Source organism: Abramis brama (assembly GCF_963993115.1).
Source record: "Abramis brama genome assembly, chromosome: 10".
Taxonomy (NCBI): Eukaryota; Metazoa; Chordata; class Actinopteri; order Cypriniformes; family Leuciscidae; genus Abramis; species Abramis brama.
The window spans coordinates 15891122-15910465 of record NC_139972.1 but is presented as its reverse complement, the minus strand read 5'-3'; the positions used below and the strand labels follow the sequence as shown (position 1 = coordinate 15910465).

Genomic DNA, 19344 nt, shown 5'->3' with positions numbered 1-19344 from the left:
GAAGCGATTTAAGTTTGTCTGGTTTAAGGTATTCAAACAATCCAGGCACATCACAGCAGTAAGAGTGGCTCCCACATTGACCCCGTCACACATTTAGAGACAGAAAAAGAGCAGGGGGAGAGGCTCCGACATGGCAGGGGGTTTGAGAGGCTCTGACAAAGGATTTGAGGAGCTGTATGTTTGTGTGTCATTCCAGACTGAGGGAAGACAGTGGAATGTAAGAGCTGGGATCATAAAGCAAAGCCCGTCTCCTGAGCTCTGATTGGTCGATGTGTGGTTGGAATGCATACAAATGAGTGAGCAGAAATGAGAGAGCTGGAATGTTTCTACAAATGCCATCTTTTAGTTTTTGTTTGGGGTTCCAATTTTGCTAATAAGCATCTGTGTAAAATACTGTACCATTTCACTTTGGATACGTTCACACCACCGTTGAATGTGGCCCATTTTTTCTTTTATATTCTTTTTTTTGTATGCTGTATGAATCAGATATTTTTAAGTCCTAACAGTGCCACTTAGTAATTCAGCAGTTATTCAGAATATTTTCAATGTTTTTCTTCTTCCTTTAATTCAGTGAAACTGAACTGAAAAGTTTTATATTTATGTTCTTATGGGTGGTCCATCATCTCGGATCACCCTCAATTCAAACACTGTACTTATCTGATTCAATCTGTCAATCAGTAATTTCAGAATTAATAGGATTTTATAATTAATAGTCTACCTGGGCATAATATTAGACTTGATTTACTTTTAAAATAATTTATGAATTTCACTCTATGAAGGATTACACAAAAAAGTGCAAAAGTATATTTATAAAATATATTTAGATTATACAATAATTTATATTTATAATATAAAATGTTTGTTTATTTATTATTATTATTATTTTTAACTATTTATTAGATGTACATTATTGATGTACTGTGACACTGGCTTTGAATAATGGCAGAAAGTCATACTAAAAGTTGTTAGACAATAAAGAGCAATGAATTGAGATAGATTTTAGAAAGAAAGTTCAGAGCTTTTATAATTTGATACAATAAGAAAATATATTATATTATTGAAATTTGAACGTCATGCCAATGTAGGGTGATCATTAAAAGGTCCTTTGAACAACCTTTTTTTTTCTAAAGGGGATTTTAGTGGAAAATCCACTTTTGCTTGCGATGTGAATGTAACCCTTGCCGTTTCCCCAAATGGACACACACCTGAGTGAGAACTTTGCCTTCAAGACTCACGTTTTCCAAAAAAACTCACAGCATAGCCGGGAGATGTGTAAACAGAGGGCTACGTCTGTTCATTGCTGTCATCTGGAAAGTATGAAACGCTTAACGGTTATCCTACATACCGGTACAGTGGAAACCGTCTATATTTTTCCGTCTGGGTTTCAGCATGCAGTGAATAGTAATTTTCACATTAACGGTATTTCTCCATCTGAGAGAACATCTGACCAGCACCCACACGAGCCATGTTGTTTAGTGAGCACTGACCCCTGAGTGGGTTTCAATGAATGCCGTTTAAACTGACTGTGTTTGTTTTAAAGCCTTGATAGATAAAACAAGCCATCCACTTCAGTGAACCTCTGTGAACATTGATTCATATCATTAGCAGCCACCGGCACAGATGTAGTGCGGTTGCTTTATGTACCTACCGGCACAAACTTTGAGAAAGCAGACCAGAGAGTGTATGTGTGAGTGTTGGAGGCGGAGGGACTAGGGGCTTTATTTGTTCATCTGTCTCCGTGTGTGTGTGAGTTCTGGAGAGCTACTCAATGAGGAAACATCTGAGAGAACCACAGGACTCGAACTAGTGTGCGACTTTTAACACGTCACAGTGAGGGTGAGTGAGTGGTTTTCATTGCATTCTTTTATCAAGGTTAGTTTTATTGTGCATATAAAAGTCTAAATGTACCATAAAACTAGTGTTTGATTACCAATATTGTACTTTTAAACATATTAAACTGCCATATTCAGTCAGTGTGCATATTCAGTAGTCTGTTGTTATTCAGTCAAATGTATTATGTGACCAGGGCTTAAACAAATTCCTTCATGTGTTGAATTTGTGCTCCTTTACAGCACAATTAAACAGCATATTGCTTTAGAAGTTTTCAGGTAGCCCCAGTTTTGATTGGAAACACTCATGAAGCTTGGCTATAAACTCTGGGATCAGAGGCTTAGCAGGCCTTTATGGAAACAGATCAAATGATTATATTCCCTCCTACGGTTCCTTCAGCCTCTGTGTGTTTCAGAGCGCTTTTAAAACTCAGGGTGTGCCACCATGATCTTAAACAATTTCCTTCCCCTGGGGGACCTGCTAATGATGACAACTACAGAGGACCCTTTAAATTCATAAATGAGTGTTGTGCACATTGGGGTCTGCTATAGTCCTGGCCTAAACGGGGACTAAACGTCTCTTTTAGAAGTGAGAGCCTCTGTGTTCAAAAATTTCAAAAATGGGTGATGTTGCTGTTGGCTTTAGTGGAGTGGCGTGAAGTGGAGATAATTAGCTGTTATTGTATACAGCAATTGTAGTTGACAAGAAGTTTTATGTGAATATCACCCCTTTGGTATTAGAAGAGCCTGGAAGCCTGAGGAATGAAAGCTTTTCGTAATTCAGACGTGTAATTTTCTGGATGAGACACCTCTGTCAGGTGAAGACATGTTGATGTGATTCTGATGTGATTGAAAGTTCTCCTATGTGAGGAGCTGTGGACTTTTAAAGCAATTCATATCACAGTTGATCAGTTTCAATGGTCTCTCTGAGCCTAATTTAAACCAAAACACGTTGGCTCAAAAATGTATATTCAATCATGTGTGCGCACATCTCTGGAACAAAAAAATTAAGAGACCAAAATTAGCAGTTTATATGTATCTGTTTGAACAAAGCCAAACTGCTTAAATTTTTTCGCTAGGAGTGGCATAAAGTCGCTCAACAGCAATGTGACCAACTGATAGGGAGCATGCCAAGATGCATGAAAGCTGTGATTTTAAATCAGGATTATTTCACCAAATATTGATTTCTGAACTCTTCCTAGGTTAAAACAGCATTTTGTTGTTTAAAAATGAATATGCACTTGTTTTCTTTGCATTATTTGAGGTCTGAAAACATGGGATCTTTTTTCGTTATTTTGACTAGTTGTCATTTTCTGCAAATAAATGCTCTAAATGACAATATTTTTATTTGAAATTTGGAGGAAATGTTGTCAGTAGTTTGTAGAAGTCAAAAATGTTCATTTTACTCATACATATAAATAATAAATCCAGAGAAACTGCTGATTTTGCAGTGGTCTCTTAATTTACAAAAATTATATAATGAGCTAGTACAACATGAATCCATTTTCCAAACCGTGTTTTTGTCTTATCCTGAATCACTACGGTACACCTATAATAAGTGTTTATATTCGGACTATGTTAGACTGGTTCGGGTTGCGCTACTGCAGAGTAGGCCAGCACCTGCGTGACTCGTCATAGACATAAACAGCGAGAAGTAGCTCTGGCTACAATGTTCTTCCGCAAATGCAGTTCTGTTTATTAATTGCTAGAGCGCCAAAAGTTACGGACTGCAGCTTTAAGTAGCATTGATGGGAAAGAGCCATGGGAACAGTCTGAACTGATTCTCTGCCATGTTCCTCCTCTCAGTTTGGTCTTGGAGATTTAGTGGGCTGATGATTACAGGTTGGGCTAATTAAGGGTTTGGAGAATACTCATCACAGTGCTCCACAAATCACACTGAGCTCATCGAGTCTCTAGAGCACATCAAAGAGAGCACACACAACCTGCTGGAATACCAGCATGCCTCTTTTTGTTTATCTTCCTTTTCTGGTGTAGATTTAAACATGTGTAATTATTTTACCTCCTACGGCAGGGTTTCCTAGCCGGGGGTTTGTGATGGAGTGGCTTCTCAAGAGATTGAGATTTCATGAAAATTAAATATGTCTTTTTTAAATATACACTTAGTCTTTATACTCACCAAGGCTGCATTTGTTTGATCAAAAATGCAGTAAAAAACAATAATAATAATGTGAAATACTGCTGGAAATTGAAATAGCTATTTTCTTTTTTATATATATATTTAAAATTTAATTTATTCCTTTTTTAAAAAAAAATTATGGAAATCATGATAGTTTTTTCAGGATTTTATAATTAATATAAAGTTATTTGTTGGAAATAGATTTATTTCAAATAGTAGTCTTTTGTAACATTATAAAGGTCTTTACTGTCACTTTTGATCAATTGAATGCATCCTTGCTTAATAATCTTATTTTAATTTCTTTCCCAAAAGCTTACCCTAAACTTTTGAAGTATTGTATATATGAAGTATGGTATTGTATACAATTAAAACAATAAAAAACATGATATTACACAATTTACAATTGTACAATTCAAGATATTTATATGCTGATTAGGATTGCAAAAAATTAAGTAAATTAATAATTTAGGTCATAGGACAAAAGTTTGTAACCCCTGTCCTAGAGATAATATACATTTTATAGGCAGCCAAATATTCACGTATTGATTGTCAGCCAATCACTGAATGATTTCAAATACATGCAAATTTCTCAGTGATAACTGGTCAGACAGTAATAATATGCAGCAATTGCATTAACCCTCTGGGGACCAAGCTGTTTTTGGGGTCCTTGAGATGTTCTGACATGCCTTGACATTTGTGCTTTTTTCAGTTATTTATAAACATGTTAATGGCAAAGGTGTAAATTCACTCTATATAGCACAAACAGGGCTACCATAATATGCGAGCAACGTGTATGTAAATGTTTGTATTTTTAAGAGAATAATGTTTATGCGTGGTTATTGAAAAAAATTAAAATGAAAGTTGCTGAATTAAGACCACAAAACACATATTAAATATGTGTCCACAAGACTTTTGACTAATTGATGTTGTCCCTTTGAGTTCTAGCTTCAAAATGATGTAAAAATAGTCTTGCTTTATCGTTCACAAAAAAAAATACATTGATTTAAATGATGTAAAACAGGTTTTGCTTGGAAAGCCAATATGCGAGGGGGAGGAGTAGTTTACACCTTAGATTATGAATGTCCCACCCACTCTGTATAATGAGCCATTCACTCAGGTGTGAAACTGACTGAGCCACAATGCAAGGACAAAAGATGTATTTAGAAGAAGACTTATATTGACCATTTAAGATTTCGCTTACATCTCTCTTGTAAATATGTTTTGCTATTTTATTCAAAATGTTACAATTACAACAATAATTACAATTTCAACAATATTTCAAGTGTACTCTTTCTTTGTAAAAAAAAAAAAAAAAGATTATAGGCCTACATTTTATCATATGTATTCATTAGTTTGAATATAGCCAACATTGGAACATCTAACATCTTAGTCTATGAATTTATTTTTGACAAAAATAGTATTTTTTTTGCAGTTTAATACGTTGCTTATACAAATACATTTTATTTCAACATATTCCAGTCGATTTTTACTCATCTCAGTAGGCTATAGCAAAGCAGTTTATTCTTTCACACACAGACGCGCGATTCATATTTAGGCTAAACAGTCTTTACAAATATGTCCCCTTCATTCATCTCACAGAAAGGCGAGTCATATTATAGAAATGCGATTCATCTTTTTGCGGTTTACATAGGCCTACACTAACGTTATTCCATAACGTTATTCCACACGTGAGAAAAGAAAACAGCCTACCTCACTCCTCAGCGGAATCTGCTCCTCATTTCAGGAGATATTGCTCCTCATCAGCACTGTTCTGAGGAATATTTTCTCCATAAGGTAGGCTATAATGTCTCACTTGCGAGGAGTCGCGACGCGCTTTGTTTACAGCTGATGTGGGCGTTTCACAGCTCTGAAATAGTTCTCAGAATTTGTGTTTGAATAGCATGCGCTCTCCGGGGAGTGGTCACATTACTGTGAATGAGCTCCTAATGAGCTCGACAGGAGTCGCTCTCTTTTTATACAGATTACAGAAGCTGAGAATATTTGTTTTTTATATAAATGACTTCATTTAAAAGATGCGATCTCAAGCTTTATGCCCGTGGGTCTGTTTGCCTGTTTGACTGAATTTTCGCGGAGTTATAGATCATTTTCGAACGCGTTTCAAATGGGAGTTTACTGACAGAGAGAAGGCAGAAATCGCATCATGTTAATTTTTCTTTATTTGTCAAAAAGCAAAACACTTTATTTTTATTGTGAGTATACAGAAAAAAAATAGAAACTGAACAGGATCGATTGATGTATTACACGAAAATGAAAGATCAAAATTAACAGAGCATTTAGTGTTTATTTTCATTGCTAAAAAAAAAAAACGAGCAAAACGCGCGGGCGCGTTTGTGGTCCCCAGAGGGTTAATAAATTGCATTTGTAGGACCTAAACAGCATTTTTACATGCCTTATAACCACACAAAACATTACAGCAAGCATTTATAGATATTACCATATCCTGAAAACGTGAAAAGTTTATTCTTTCCATTTGTGTACCATACAGACTGTGCTTACACGGTCTAGAGCAAATGTCATGTAATGGCCAAAGGTCACACTGAGAATGTGTCTTTGAGGTGGGCTCGACTGCCTTAAGAGGGCAGCTGTTACCACACTCAGACCCCCCAGGCTGACACGACGTGAGTTGTGTGTAGTTGCATAGCTGTTTCCGTGTCTGCTGTAAGTGAGTGTCTGTTCTGACAAGCGCATTGCTCTGAGTGTTTGTATGTGCTGAAAACAGGGCCGCGTCCTCTCGCTTGAAGACAGGGGCCAGATAAGAGTCGCTCCAGACAGTGGCGCTTCTGTTTATTTCCTCTCCTCTCTCTTCAGATTGGCATCAGTTGGATGCTGAGTGCCAGAGGCTGGCGCAGAGGAAATTAGATAACGTGAGGGCAATTTTTGACATCCCTGACTCATCTAATGTTGCTCCCTCTGTTGTGTTTTAGGAACGGCAGCGGCTGGAGACAATCTTGAACCTATGCGCCGAGTATAACAAGGGTGACGGGCCGGCGGGAGATCTGGGCAGGATGGGCGTCTCTGGGCTTGGCTCGAGGGAGGGGCTTAACAGACGTCCTTCCATGGACAGTGTTAGCAGCGCTTCGCTGAGGGTGGCGCAGAGACATCGTGAAAGCCAAGAGGAGAACCTGAAGGAGGACAGCAGTAGCACTGAGAGTGCGCAGCAGGACCGACGAACCCTACCAGTTCTGCTAAATGGACAAAATGGACAGGTTGGACTCTTTTTCCTTAGTTATATCAGAACAGTTGTCGTTTTATTGGGTCATTGTATGCGTTTTCACCATTAGCAAAGTTTGTATCTACCTTTTAATCAATTCAACAATATTAATACTTGTAATTGTATTATTAAACTACCATTTAAAAGTTTGGTGTCAGTAAGATTTTTTTTTTTGAGGATATACTAAATTTTTAATATTTTTTAATTTTTTAATATTTTTTGATCTATACTAAAGTTACTGTAAAGACTTTTAGATCGTTACAAAAGAGTTTTATTTCAATTTTTTTTATCATTCAAAGAATCCTGAAAAATATATATCATGATTTCCACAAAAATATTTAGCAACACAACTGTTTTCAACATTGATAATAATAAGAAATATTTCTGGAGACTGGAGTATTGCCTGCTGAAAATTCAGCTTAGATATCACAGGAATAAGGGCCAGATTTACTAAACAGGGCAAATTAGCGTGAGAGCGCAATTCCAAAAAAGTGCAGATGGGAGTGGAAAGTTCTGCGCGTGATCTACTGACGACACGCAAATGAAAGAACAGACGCAGCCGGATTATTTCCATAATGGCAAACACAATCTCCCGTGAGCAGCTCAAATTAGCGTCTGGTTTAAGACATGCGTATTGGGCAGTAAATATGGCACAAATACCAGTAAATTGATGAGCTCAAACCTCAGTAATGATTCATTCAGTCCTTGCATGATTCATTTAAATACACTCCTACCATAAATTTTGTGTCTGAAAAGGAAAACCCCTACAAATGCATGCAATAAGGTCAGCCGCAAAAATAACTGTCCACGCCTTTTCAACACTAATTCTTTGACAGTATATTTTTAATGCCAAAAGAGGGTTTGTGCTGGCGCAAGCTGTTAGTAAGTCTGGCCTTTAATTAAAAATATATTTAAATTGAAAACAGTTATTTTAAATTGTAATAATATTTCACAATATTTCACTGTAGTTTTGATCAAATAAACACAGCCTTGATGAGCATAAGAGAATTCTTTCAAAAACATAAAAAATTCTTACTGACCCCAAACTGAATGATAGTGTACATAAACAATAAATCACAAAAACTGAGTGTGATGTGTATTCAGGAGGAGGACTCTCTGGGATCAGGCAGCATTGGCCGTCTGGAACTGGGGTACCTGGAGGAGGAGCGGGTTCGAGTGTTGGCAAAGGTAGATGAACTCAAAGGTCGAATCACAGAACTGGAGCAGCAACTTCAGGAGTCCAAACAGGAGGTGAGCCGTTCTCATGAACATTTCTGTATAGCTGGTTAAATACACTGAAGAATATACAGGAAGTCCTTTCCTAATTATAGTGGATAAGAGCAGGAAGTGATGCGTGGTAGAACAGAGAATGTCAGATGGATCTCTAGGGTGTGTTAATGTGGACTTTGTGAGAATTGCTGTATCTGACGTGTTGATCTGGACAGGCGGAGATGGAGAGAGCTCTGCTGCAGGGAGAGAGACAGGCCGAGCTGGAGCAAATCGAGGCCGAGACTGAGATTATCAACCAGCTGCAGCGCAAACTCAGCGAACTGGAGAACACCATCCAGAGAGAGAAAGACAAGGTAGGACACTCACACCACATACTAGCACACAGAATGTAATTGTTCAATATTCAGACACACATTCCACAATAGGACATATACCTTGCTGAAAAATCCAGCATAAACCAGCTTGAATTCCATGTTGCTTCAGGCTGGTATAGAGCTGGTCTAGCTATCATCAGCACTCCCGCTTCCCATGCTGGTAAACAGCAAACCAGCAACCAGAATACTATTTTGTTCCCAGCATGCAAAACATAAACCTTAAGCTGGTGACCAGCAATGCTATATTTTTCAGCAGGATATACATTCATTTGTCATTTAGATATAAAGGTGCGGTCATATTTATCATTGTTCTGCAAATTTTCCAGTAATAACAATAGGAATCTGCGCGTTCGTGAATTTTGTGTGATGACGAAAAATTGCAGATTTTGCAACGGGTTTAGTTTGTCACATGAATTCACTGTGTTGACCAACAAAGAGCTGCTTGAGCTGATTTCTTAATGAGCGGTGCTACACTACTGACAATAGACAATTGACCTTGTTTTGCCCACGTAATTTGTGACCGCACCTTAATTGTGAAGTAAAGAGTTTCAAATCCCCGTCTGGATTGTGTTTTTGTTTTATACTGTTGAGCCTCTCTGGACTGAACAGCCCTTTCTGGTCTCTGACATTCCTTAAAGGCATGCCATTCTGCCGGATGGCCACTCAAGGCCCATTCTGGTCTCGATTGCCATCCCAAGGTAAAAAAACAAACAAAACAAAGCGCGACATTGCTCATCCAAACTAGCCAAACCTCTTCCCATTATATCTGGTCATTCTACATTCTACAATAGAGGATCTGAAGATGATAGTCACATTTAAATGCAGTTCACTGGTTTAGTTTGGGCAGAAAACCAAGATACTGTTTGGTAATCAAGCATTCATTCACAAGAGGTATTGTCTTTTTCCTCTCCTTTTGTGGTGGTTCTCATCAGGTCCTCTACAAAGCTTGGCAACACTAACAAGCCTTCATTAACCTCTAATCTCCTCACTGCTTTTTTTTCTGCACTCACAGTCTCTCCGTTTCTACCGCTCGCCCCCTCGAGTTCAAAACTGTTTAGCTTAGCGCAAACTCAGGCTTTGGGATTAGCGCACTGGCTTTGAGGGACAATAGCTCCAGTGGTGCGAGACTCGGTGACTGACAATGTTTGTCTTTTAGAAAGCCTTTTCCTGCATGCTGTTTTGGAAACCCAGCCTTTATTTCTTCCATTCATCTTGTTCTGGGTTTCTCTGGGTATTTTAGTATTTTTCAATTCTGCCAAGTATTAGGCTCTTGGAGAAATGCTTAAAGTGATAGTTCACCCAAAAAATTTAAATTCAGTCAATATGACTTTTGTATGACTTTCTTTCTGTGGAACGCAAAAGGGGACATTTTGAACACAGTTCTTTTTGTTATTTTCCATGCAATTACAGTGAATAGGTACCAAAGCTCAAGTTTAAAAAAAAAGTATATCCCAAGTAATATGATAGGTTTGTTTGACAGACAGACAGGCCAAAATTTAAGTTCTAATTTAGAGTTGTAAGTTGTTATTAGAGCTGATTCAGGCTAATTTTTGAATGAATCATTCTAAACAGTTTTTTGAACCAAATTAACCAGTTGAAAAATTCTCCTTTTGTGTTCCACAGAAGGGGAAAAAGCGCAAATGGGTTTGAAATGACATGAGGGTGAGCAAACAATTTCCCTTATTGGGTGAACTAAGAATTATTCTTGGTATAAAAAGATAAAGAGTTTATTCAAAGACTCTGCATCAATCTGGATTGGTCCATTGTCCATTCAGGTCTTTATTGATACATTTGTTTGCTTTGAACCCATTTCCCCCCCGTGGGGATGGCTGCCAACTAGCTCATGTTACCAGTCACTGACCGGCTGTAATTTGTACTAGATTGATCTTGACCGCAATCGATCTGTGCAGTGTTCGTGCAAAAACATAGATAATTCCCCTATAAACCTTGGAAATGGCTTTTCTTTAAACAGAATGTTGTTCTGTCTGTGCTTTGACATATAGATTTTTTGACATTCTATAATTGTGCTCATAATGGTCTGGAAGAGAGCACAATGCATGAATTCAATGTGCATTAGAGTATCTCAGCATATGTAGACATAGAACTATCTCAGGACTAACTTTAAAAATATATATATATATATATCTGAAGCATCAAGTATGATGCTATTGCAAATCTTTCTTTTTATGATAAAAGAAAGAAAAAAAGCCAGCTTCATACTAGCCAGCTATTTCATGCCCTCTGGTATGGCATAATCTCATCTAAACAGCACATACCAGCAGAAATTCATTACATCTGAAATCTTTGATCAAGAAATGCCTGAGAACAGAAGTCTGTTTGGCCCTGTTGACGGCCTACAGTCCAGTGTCACGTAGTTCATAGTGTTTTATAAGGCTTAGTGTTCATCCTTTCTGGCTCCACCCACTCTGTTGTGACCTCTAACCTCGGACGCTTCTGCATGGCGTGGATTTGAGCTGTGTTCTCTTTCTCTCCCCTTCCCGGATGGTGTGTTTTCTTTCTAGGAGAGGGCTAATGTTGACGTGGAGCGGGAAGCCCTGGAGAGGCTTCAGGATGGGTACAATGAGTTGAAGAGCCAGCTCCATAACTGCCCTGAGTCTCTGAGGGAGCAGTTACAGGAACAACTCAAGAGGGTCAGTGACCGTCAGGAACATCAGCACTTTTCCAACTGCTTCCGCCCCACAGCCCTGGCTTCATAAACCCCAACTTCCAGATACTCAAATAAGTTCTATTGGGCTGTCTATGCACCAAATCCATCATGATGATTCCAGCAGAAATATTATTCCATGATTATTATTATAAGAAATTAATGTCACTGGGAACACCATGTTTTAAATTTTGTCTGCCTTAGTTTAGTGCACTGAAGAAAGGGTCTACATTTTTTTTATTGGAGGTAAACTGGTGTTCAGTGGTGAAATGTTGAGAACTTTGCATGCTTTTGGGTGTATTATTGAGGTTTCTTTAATGCTGCTGTCTGGTGCCAAAGTAATAATACCATTTAACTTTGTACTAATCTATTAATGCAGAAACTAACGTAGTGCTATAGTGTTGTTTTGACACCTCTCACTTCTCTCACATGATTTTCCCCCCCAATCCAGTTAAGCGCAAAATCTGCCCCACAGCCGATTTCATTGGTCAATGCAATCACGCAGTCACCTGTCAAAGCAAGTTCAGATTTCAGAAACATAATGGATGGATTAGATCAGATAGGGTAAAGGGTTAGGATAGGGTTAGGGTTTAGTATTTGTTTAAGTGTGATGTAGGCAATCAGCAGCACTGTGATTGACATGACCAATAAAATCTTTTGAATTGCTTAGGGTGGAGTTTGCGCTAAACTTATCTTGGAGAAAATCGTGCACTTCTCTCTCTATATACCACACAGATTGACTTCTGCCAAAAGATGTTTTTGAGATGTATCTTCTTGATTTGATTTGTGTATGAAGACGCTAAAATTCAAAACAGGACGTTTTTGTTTAAAATATGAAGAAATGTCATGTCTGCTATTTTTCTTTTGATTTGCATGGTTAAAGGAATCTCTTTGGACAGTGCTTGGGCAGTGGTTTTGATGACTAGCCCTTTTTGCAAAGAGAAATATCCCAAGGGTTGCACGAGAGAGAAGAGATGTCATTTGTGCACTGAGCATTCAAGCTTTACAATGTCAGAAACGCTTTGATGAATTGACAGCAAGGGTTTGCCAATGTCCTTGAGATCTGTATATAGAAAAGACAAGACTTCCCTACATTATAAACAGATTTTTTTTTGCCTTTCATGAGATTCATTCATGTTCTGAAGGAAGAAGTCTCATAGATATTCCTCATTTTCCAGTTTTATCATCCCAGCTAAGTGTTTAAATTTTATTTGATGTACAGTTGGATGATATTATATTATATGATATGATAGATCTTGAAGGATTATGGAAGAGTGTATTATTTCCACATAGATCTGTGTGTAGCAAACAGTTTTTCAACTGGACCCCTGAGAATCCCTGAAGTTACCGCAGAAAGTCTTTGAAATTATATATACATGATGTAAAGCATATAGAAATATCTTAAGAATGTGTAGAAATATTCCCTATATTTCAAAATGTTAATATAATGTTAAAATTAAATTAATTAATATTTTTGATTAAAATAATTAATAATTAGATAATTAATTAATTACATATTTTTATGTTAGGGGGTCCCTGGGCTAGATAAGATTGACAGCCCATAGTGTAGCATAACGTTCCAATCAGTTCCTCCCTGTGGTTTCTTAAAGGGATAGTTCACCCCAAAAAATGAACATTTTGTCATCACTTTCTCACCTTCTTGTTGTTCCAAATCTGTATGAGTTTCTTTCTTCTGTTGAACACAAAACAAGATATTTTAAAGAATGTTGGTAACCAGAGAGTTGACAGCACCCATTGACTTCCATAGTACTTTTTTTCCTAGTATGGATCTCAGTGGCTACCGTCAACTGTCTGGTTACCAACATTCTTTAAAATATCTTCTTTTGTGTTCAACAGAAGAAAAAAAACTGAGTAAGTGATGACAGAATTTTCATCCCTTTAAACTGGCTCAGCTTGGCTGCTGCAGAACTTGCTCAGTGCTGTCGTTAATGGGATGCTTTGATTGGTTATTGACCCCATGCTTGGATGCATGTGTGTGTAGGAAGCTGAGACTCTTGAGGCTGCGACAAAGCAGTTTGAGGACCTGGAGTTCCAGCAGTTAGAGAAGGAGAGCAGTCTAGAGGAGGAGCGTGAGACCATCAGCCAGCAGCTGCTGCAGGACAGAGCCCAGTACCACAGCAGCGTCGCCAAAAGAAAGGTAAATAGCATACACGCATATAACAATGCACGGAACCACCAAGAGCATCTCAAACTCTTGTCCAAATTGTTGTTTCCAGGACAAGGTTGCAGCATTGGAAAGCCAGGCCAGTCAGCTGGGAATACAAGCTGCTCAGGAGTGTGAGAGGCTGGTCAAGGACAGAAGCATCACCTTGCAGCTGCTACAGAAGGTACAAGAAATGGAAATTACTTATAATATACACTTTTAATGTTATTCCTCAATTTAAGAACTCTTAAGGGGGAGGACTGGCACCAAATTTCACCAAAAGCTCTTTCATCTCAATGTTTATGTTGTTGCTAGGTTAAAAAAAACACAACAAAAAATGTATCAGTAAAGGGAAAGTTCACCCTAAAATGAAAATGAAATCAACATTTACTCACCCTGGTGTTGTTCTAATGACACATGCTCTTTTATGGACCACAAAAGGAGAATTTTTAACAAAATGTCCTGTTCGCCCTCGTCCATATAATTGAAGTGAATAGCATCAAGGTTTTTAAAAAAGATGTAAAAGCATCACAGAATGATCCCATGCGACACGTGCCGTATATTCCAAGTGTTCTGGTGGTATATGATAGGGTTTGGTGAAAAACAAACCAAAATTGTATGTTTTATTTAATGAAATTCTTGACCTTGGCCGTTGGTCTTCTGTGCACGGCTGCAAGACTCGCGTCTCTGTTAGCGCTGCAGTTCACTCCGTCTCATCCAGAAAAAGCACACAAGTTGTGAGAACTATTATTTCTGTGATGGCAAAGCTGAATTACTCCATTACTCCAGTCTTCAGTGTCACATGATCCATCAGAAATCATTCTAATATTCTGATTTGCTGCTCAAGAAACATTTCTTATTATTATCAATGTTGAACAAAGTTGTGCTGCCTAATACTTTTTGGAAACTGTGATAACTGACTTTTTTTAACTGATTGATTTGGAATCTGTGTTTCAGGAAAAGGAAAGACTGGCCAGTCTGGAGAGAAGATACCAGAGCATAACTGGTGGAAAGGCGTTCCCCAAAAGCTCCAACACTATAAAGGAGGTAAGCAGGATTGTAATCATAAAATTCTTGATGTGCCTGTTACGCGAGGCTACAATAAATAACTGCTGAATATCTGCTCCTCTGCTTGAAATAAGAATTAATTTGATGGTTAACATATCTTCAAAATGTTGTTGAGCTATTTCTGTGTATGATCCTACCATGTGACCCTAAAATGGTTGATGTGGACCCATAGTGTGTTTCTTTGCAAGACATTTTGCAATTCACCTTAGTGAACTTTGTAGTTTGGTTTTCTTGGGCTAGGAAAGCTATAAGGTTTAGCTTTTTAGCCATATGTTCCTGATAGCATATGCATCCCATGTGCCAACCCGTAATAATTGAGTTAGCAAAGCAGGAAATGAAATCTTTTAGACTCAGGATATTGTTTGACTTATAAACCTCCGCCCAGGATGTGCTTCACATCAGCGAGGCTGACCTCTTAGAAGATGACCAGCCCTCCTCCTCCCCCTTTCATGCATCCTCATTCCACTCATATCCCATCATGCCTCAGGAGGTAACTAAACTAACAGTCAGAGCATGTAGCCTGGCGCATCTAAAACTGCCGATATTGACTAATACGTGCTCTGAGAACATGGCAGTACAAAATATCTCAATTTGTGTTGCATTATTGAGAGCACTTGACTTCTCAAGTTTGGAGGCTTCCAAAGGCAAATCACACTCCTTTGGAAGATTTGAATGAGGTTGATTGATTTTGTGTGTAGCCAAGGCACTTATAAATCAGTTGAAATAGATTGTATTGTTTGAAAAGTAACCAATAAGTGTTTTGCAAGTTCATTATCAGAATCACTCTGAAGATTTTCTCTTTTAGATTTTCATTAGTAAATCTATTTTTTTTTGCCATCACCCTAATTGAGATCATAAATGTTTTTTGTTCCAGATACACTACCATTCAAAAGATTTGCGTCGTAATGCAGTAATATTGTGAAATAAATGTTTTCTATTTTAATATATTTTAAAATGTAATTTATTCCTGTGACGACAAAGCTGAATTTTCAGCATCATTAAGGCCCTTTCACACCGGATGCGTAACGAAAAAGCAAATAGTTCGTGTGCGAATAGTTCGCGTCAAAACCCATCACATGAGCCGCGTAAACACGGTCTCTATCTCTATCTTTGACGATTAGCTTTCTATCCCAAATGTAGTTTAGCCTGCTAGCCTACACAGCACAGGACTATACAACAACTAAAACTATCACACAACATACTCACAGTCGTGATAACCGAGTTGGTTGGCAATGCTATGCCACACAATCATTGTTCTTGTAGTATGCGATTGGCTGAAGCCTTTTCTGTCGCCGCAAAAGAAAAAAAAAATCGACATCGAAACGAAAAAAATAAAATTCGTTTTTTCGCCGCAGCACATTCGCGTTCGGTGTGAAAGCACTCATTACACAAACAGCTGATCAAAAAATAAAACCATCGCGCGAATTATTCGTGCGTCAAAATCGCATCCAGTGTGAAAGGGCCTTTACTCCTGTCTTCAGTGTCACGTGATCCTTCTTATATGCTGATTTGCTGCTCAAGAAACATTTCTTATCAATGTTGCAAACAGTTGTGCTGCTTAATATTTTTTGTAGAAACCATGATACATTTCTTTTGTAGGATTTTTTGATGAAAAGAAAATTCAAAAGAAGAGCACTTATTTGAAATAGAAATCTTTTGTAACAATGTAAAAGTATTCATTTCTATTAAAAAAAAAACGTAGTGACCCCAAACTTTTGAACAGTATGGTGTATATAATTTGATAGTTATAAAACTAAGTAGATATTTCTAGAAGTGTTGTTAGCTACTTTTTGTTAAGAGTTTGCGGAGTAGTACTTTTTAAAAATGTATTTGATTGTAGTTGGGCTACTTGAAATTTGTAATTCTTAAGAGTTCAATGAAGGCACGACATTGTTGGTTGAGCAAGGCATACCGTCACTGTAGGTGTGAATATGAATATGACAGAACTGCTCTTATGGGGTTTGAATGTGAATAAACTGACAGCTGAACTTCTGTCCTGCGTGAATGGTTTGGCTGTTAACGTGTCTCAGGAGTACTTGAAGATGTCGGATGTTTATAAGATGTATGGGAGTGAATGCCATGACATCCAGCTCGCCAACGCTTCCTCACATGGCCTCTCGCTTGCCCTTGACCCAGCTGTAACTGCCCCCCGTGAGGTATCATAGCTGCTCTCTTCTTTCTGCTTCTCTCTTTTCAGCTTTTTCCCTTTCTTTTTCCCTTTAGTGCTACTTACTTTTGTGTTGTTGTTTTTTCTGCTATACAATCATATACATGACCATCACCAAGCACTATAGTAGGGTCATGCTTTGAATCAGGTGCTCTTTCCATTTTGAGAAGATAATTTATCATAAACATTCTGACAAATAATGTGTTTAAGTGTTAATAAATTACACTAAGCCATCTCAATTTAATTACAGCGAATATATTGTATTATAATGTAATATGAATTCAGATTATTATCATTAACTAAAACTATTAAAAACATTTGTGTTAATTAAAATCAGAAATAAAATAAATTACACATTCATGAAAAACTTAATGAAAATTACAAATGTTACCTTGGCAACTAACACTAAAATTACTAGCTTGACATATATAATTATAAACTGAATTCAAATAAAAACTTCAATTAAAAATAAATAAATTAACTTAAATAGTGATGTTTTAAAAAAGAATCTAATGAAAATGACAAATTCTCATTACAGAATTACAAAAAAGTAAGTACAATTAATATGAATAATATAATAGTAAAAAGGTAGTTATAGTATAGTTAATAAAAACTATAGTAGTATATAAATAATACTAGATTAACACTGGTTTGGATATAATTATGCTTTCATGAAATTTCAAGGAAGATATATGCATATAAATAATAAAGATAGAATATGTTTTGCCTTCATTCAATTTTGCAAGTTGGAAACAAAGGTGTGACAGATCAAAAAATAAAGGGACACAAATGGCACCTGCTTTATAGAATGACCAAGTATCTGATCAATCTCTAGGCTTGTTGCAATGAGGCGATCTCTTACATGTTAGGTTTTGTCCTAACCAGCTGCATTTTGTCATTCATTTTTCTGTTTCTGTAACATTGTTAGATAGTTCTGCCCATAGTGAAATCTCATTGATTGAAATCTCACTCCACATAACTGTATATTAAACATCAAATATGTTCTAATTAGCTGTTTTCATTTTCACTGTGTACAAATAAACTATCCGCCGCTGGAAATTTGCCACGTTGCACCTGGTTAGGACACGGTATAAGGGATGATGTTTGTGTATTGAGAAATAGGGAACTGAATGACTTTGTTATAGTTAATTATGTATTCTAGTTACTTACATTCTTTACAGATGCTAAACTCTCCATAACACGTTGTCTTCTCTTTCCTGCTCTGCTACTTCCTGTTTTTTCCTCCTGCCTGTGTCCGTTTGTCACTCCTGAATTTCAGGAGTATGTGACCGTGGGCCAATTAAACCAGATCTATGGGATGCCGAAGGTGGAGTCTTCCCCTACCTCACCCATCCAATTACTTCAGCCTTCTCTCGCAGACTCCGCCTTCTCCTGCCTCCCCTCCCCTCATGGCTCCTCCCTCACTCTCTCCTTTGAGGTGTGTGTCTTCTCCTCTGTTCTCTCTCGTTTGATTCCTTGTTAGGGCTGGGTGTCGCCAACTACCTGTGTCATTCTGTCATTGTACAAGTCATTCAGTTGCTCATTAACACTCTTCTCTTTCTCTCTCTGGCATTCCACCGTCCCACCTTTCTCTCTCCTGCTCATGTTCTCTGTACTAATGGATGTGCTGCGTGTGTAAAGCGTCAGTCGGACTGGGGCAGGCCTCAGATGCCCGCTCTAGATTTAGATCGCTGGTACCAGGAGGTATTGGCAGCTGGAGATGTAAACCAGCTCTGCCCTCCTGCCCTCCCGGCTAAAGCTTTCTCATCACGCAAGCCTGTGCAGGTAACAGCCAAAAGCTCAGCTGTCATTCACCTTCTTCTGCTCTTCCACATTTTCATCTTCATAGACCTCACTATATGACCAAGTAAGGTTTTTTTGTGAGTTCCATGTTATTTTGTTTGTTTAGGCTTTTGGCTGTTCATCATCTCAAGGTTTCCTGCCATGTTCTGTTGTTGTACTATTGCAGGGGTGCCCAATCCTGTTCCTGGAGATTGACTTTCCTGCAAAGTTCAGCTCCAACCTTGATTAAACACAACTGAACCTGCTAATTATGATCTTCAGGACAGAGATTGTCTTGTTATTGGGTGATACGAGGGTCCATGGCTCTACCATTGGAGAAAGCATAACGGTTTAACTTGGATCACGTGTGCCTTGATAACCAATCACATTACAGCCTTGACGTCATTGAATTTTGTGCGACAATTAGTCACTGTTTGTGGATACCATAGAAATGAATGAGAAGTACCATAGCGCAATTGTCTGTGACTTACCTTATAAAATAGCTTCTTTTTTTTTTCAGTTAAACTCTAAAAATAGATCAATCCAAAACGAAGGTTTAAGAGCAAACGTTAAAAATTATTCAGCCTAGTGAAGCCTCTCCTCCATTGACACATTTTTAAAAAATGGCCTCTTGTCTCCTTCCCTGCGTACCGCAACATTAGCAGGCGTTATGCTTTTTTCGGCTAAGGTTGCAGG

General features: G+C 37.9%; 1 protein-coding gene across 24 annotated transcripts in view; it reads left to right on the top strand.

The window, feature by feature from the left end:
- The window catches only part of phldb1b (pleckstrin homology-like domain, family B, member 1b), a gene marked incomplete at its 5' end in the record, with an annotated part of 77618 nt that overhangs the window by 42987 nt on the left and 15287 nt on the right, over positions 1 to 19344 (top strand). For 8 of the 24 annotated variants that reach the window (XM_084125467.1, XM_084125463.1, XM_084125457.1 and 5 more), the window contains 12 exons: positions 6912 to 7193; positions 8303 to 8449; positions 8644 to 8781; positions 9441 to 9500; positions 11325 to 11453; positions 13470 to 13625; positions 13705 to 13815; positions 14589 to 14678; positions 15085 to 15189; positions 16730 to 16855; positions 18146 to 18304; positions 18508 to 18651. In XM_084125467.1, the coding sequence (XP_083981593.1) occupies positions 6912 to 7193; positions 8303 to 8449; positions 8644 to 8781; positions 9441 to 9500; positions 11325 to 11453; positions 13470 to 13625; positions 13705 to 13815; positions 14589 to 14678; positions 15085 to 15189; positions 16730 to 16855; positions 18146 to 18304; positions 18508 to 18651 (1647 nt within the window). The remainder of the gene's footprint in view (positions 1 to 6911; positions 7194 to 8302; positions 8450 to 8643; positions 8782 to 9440; positions 9501 to 11324; positions 11454 to 13469; positions 13626 to 13704; positions 13816 to 14588; positions 14679 to 15084; positions 15190 to 16729; positions 16856 to 18145; positions 18305 to 18507; positions 18652 to 19344) is intronic. The other 16 variants (XM_084125456.1, XM_084125453.1, XM_084125452.1 and 13 more) reach the window with 9 other exon arrangements.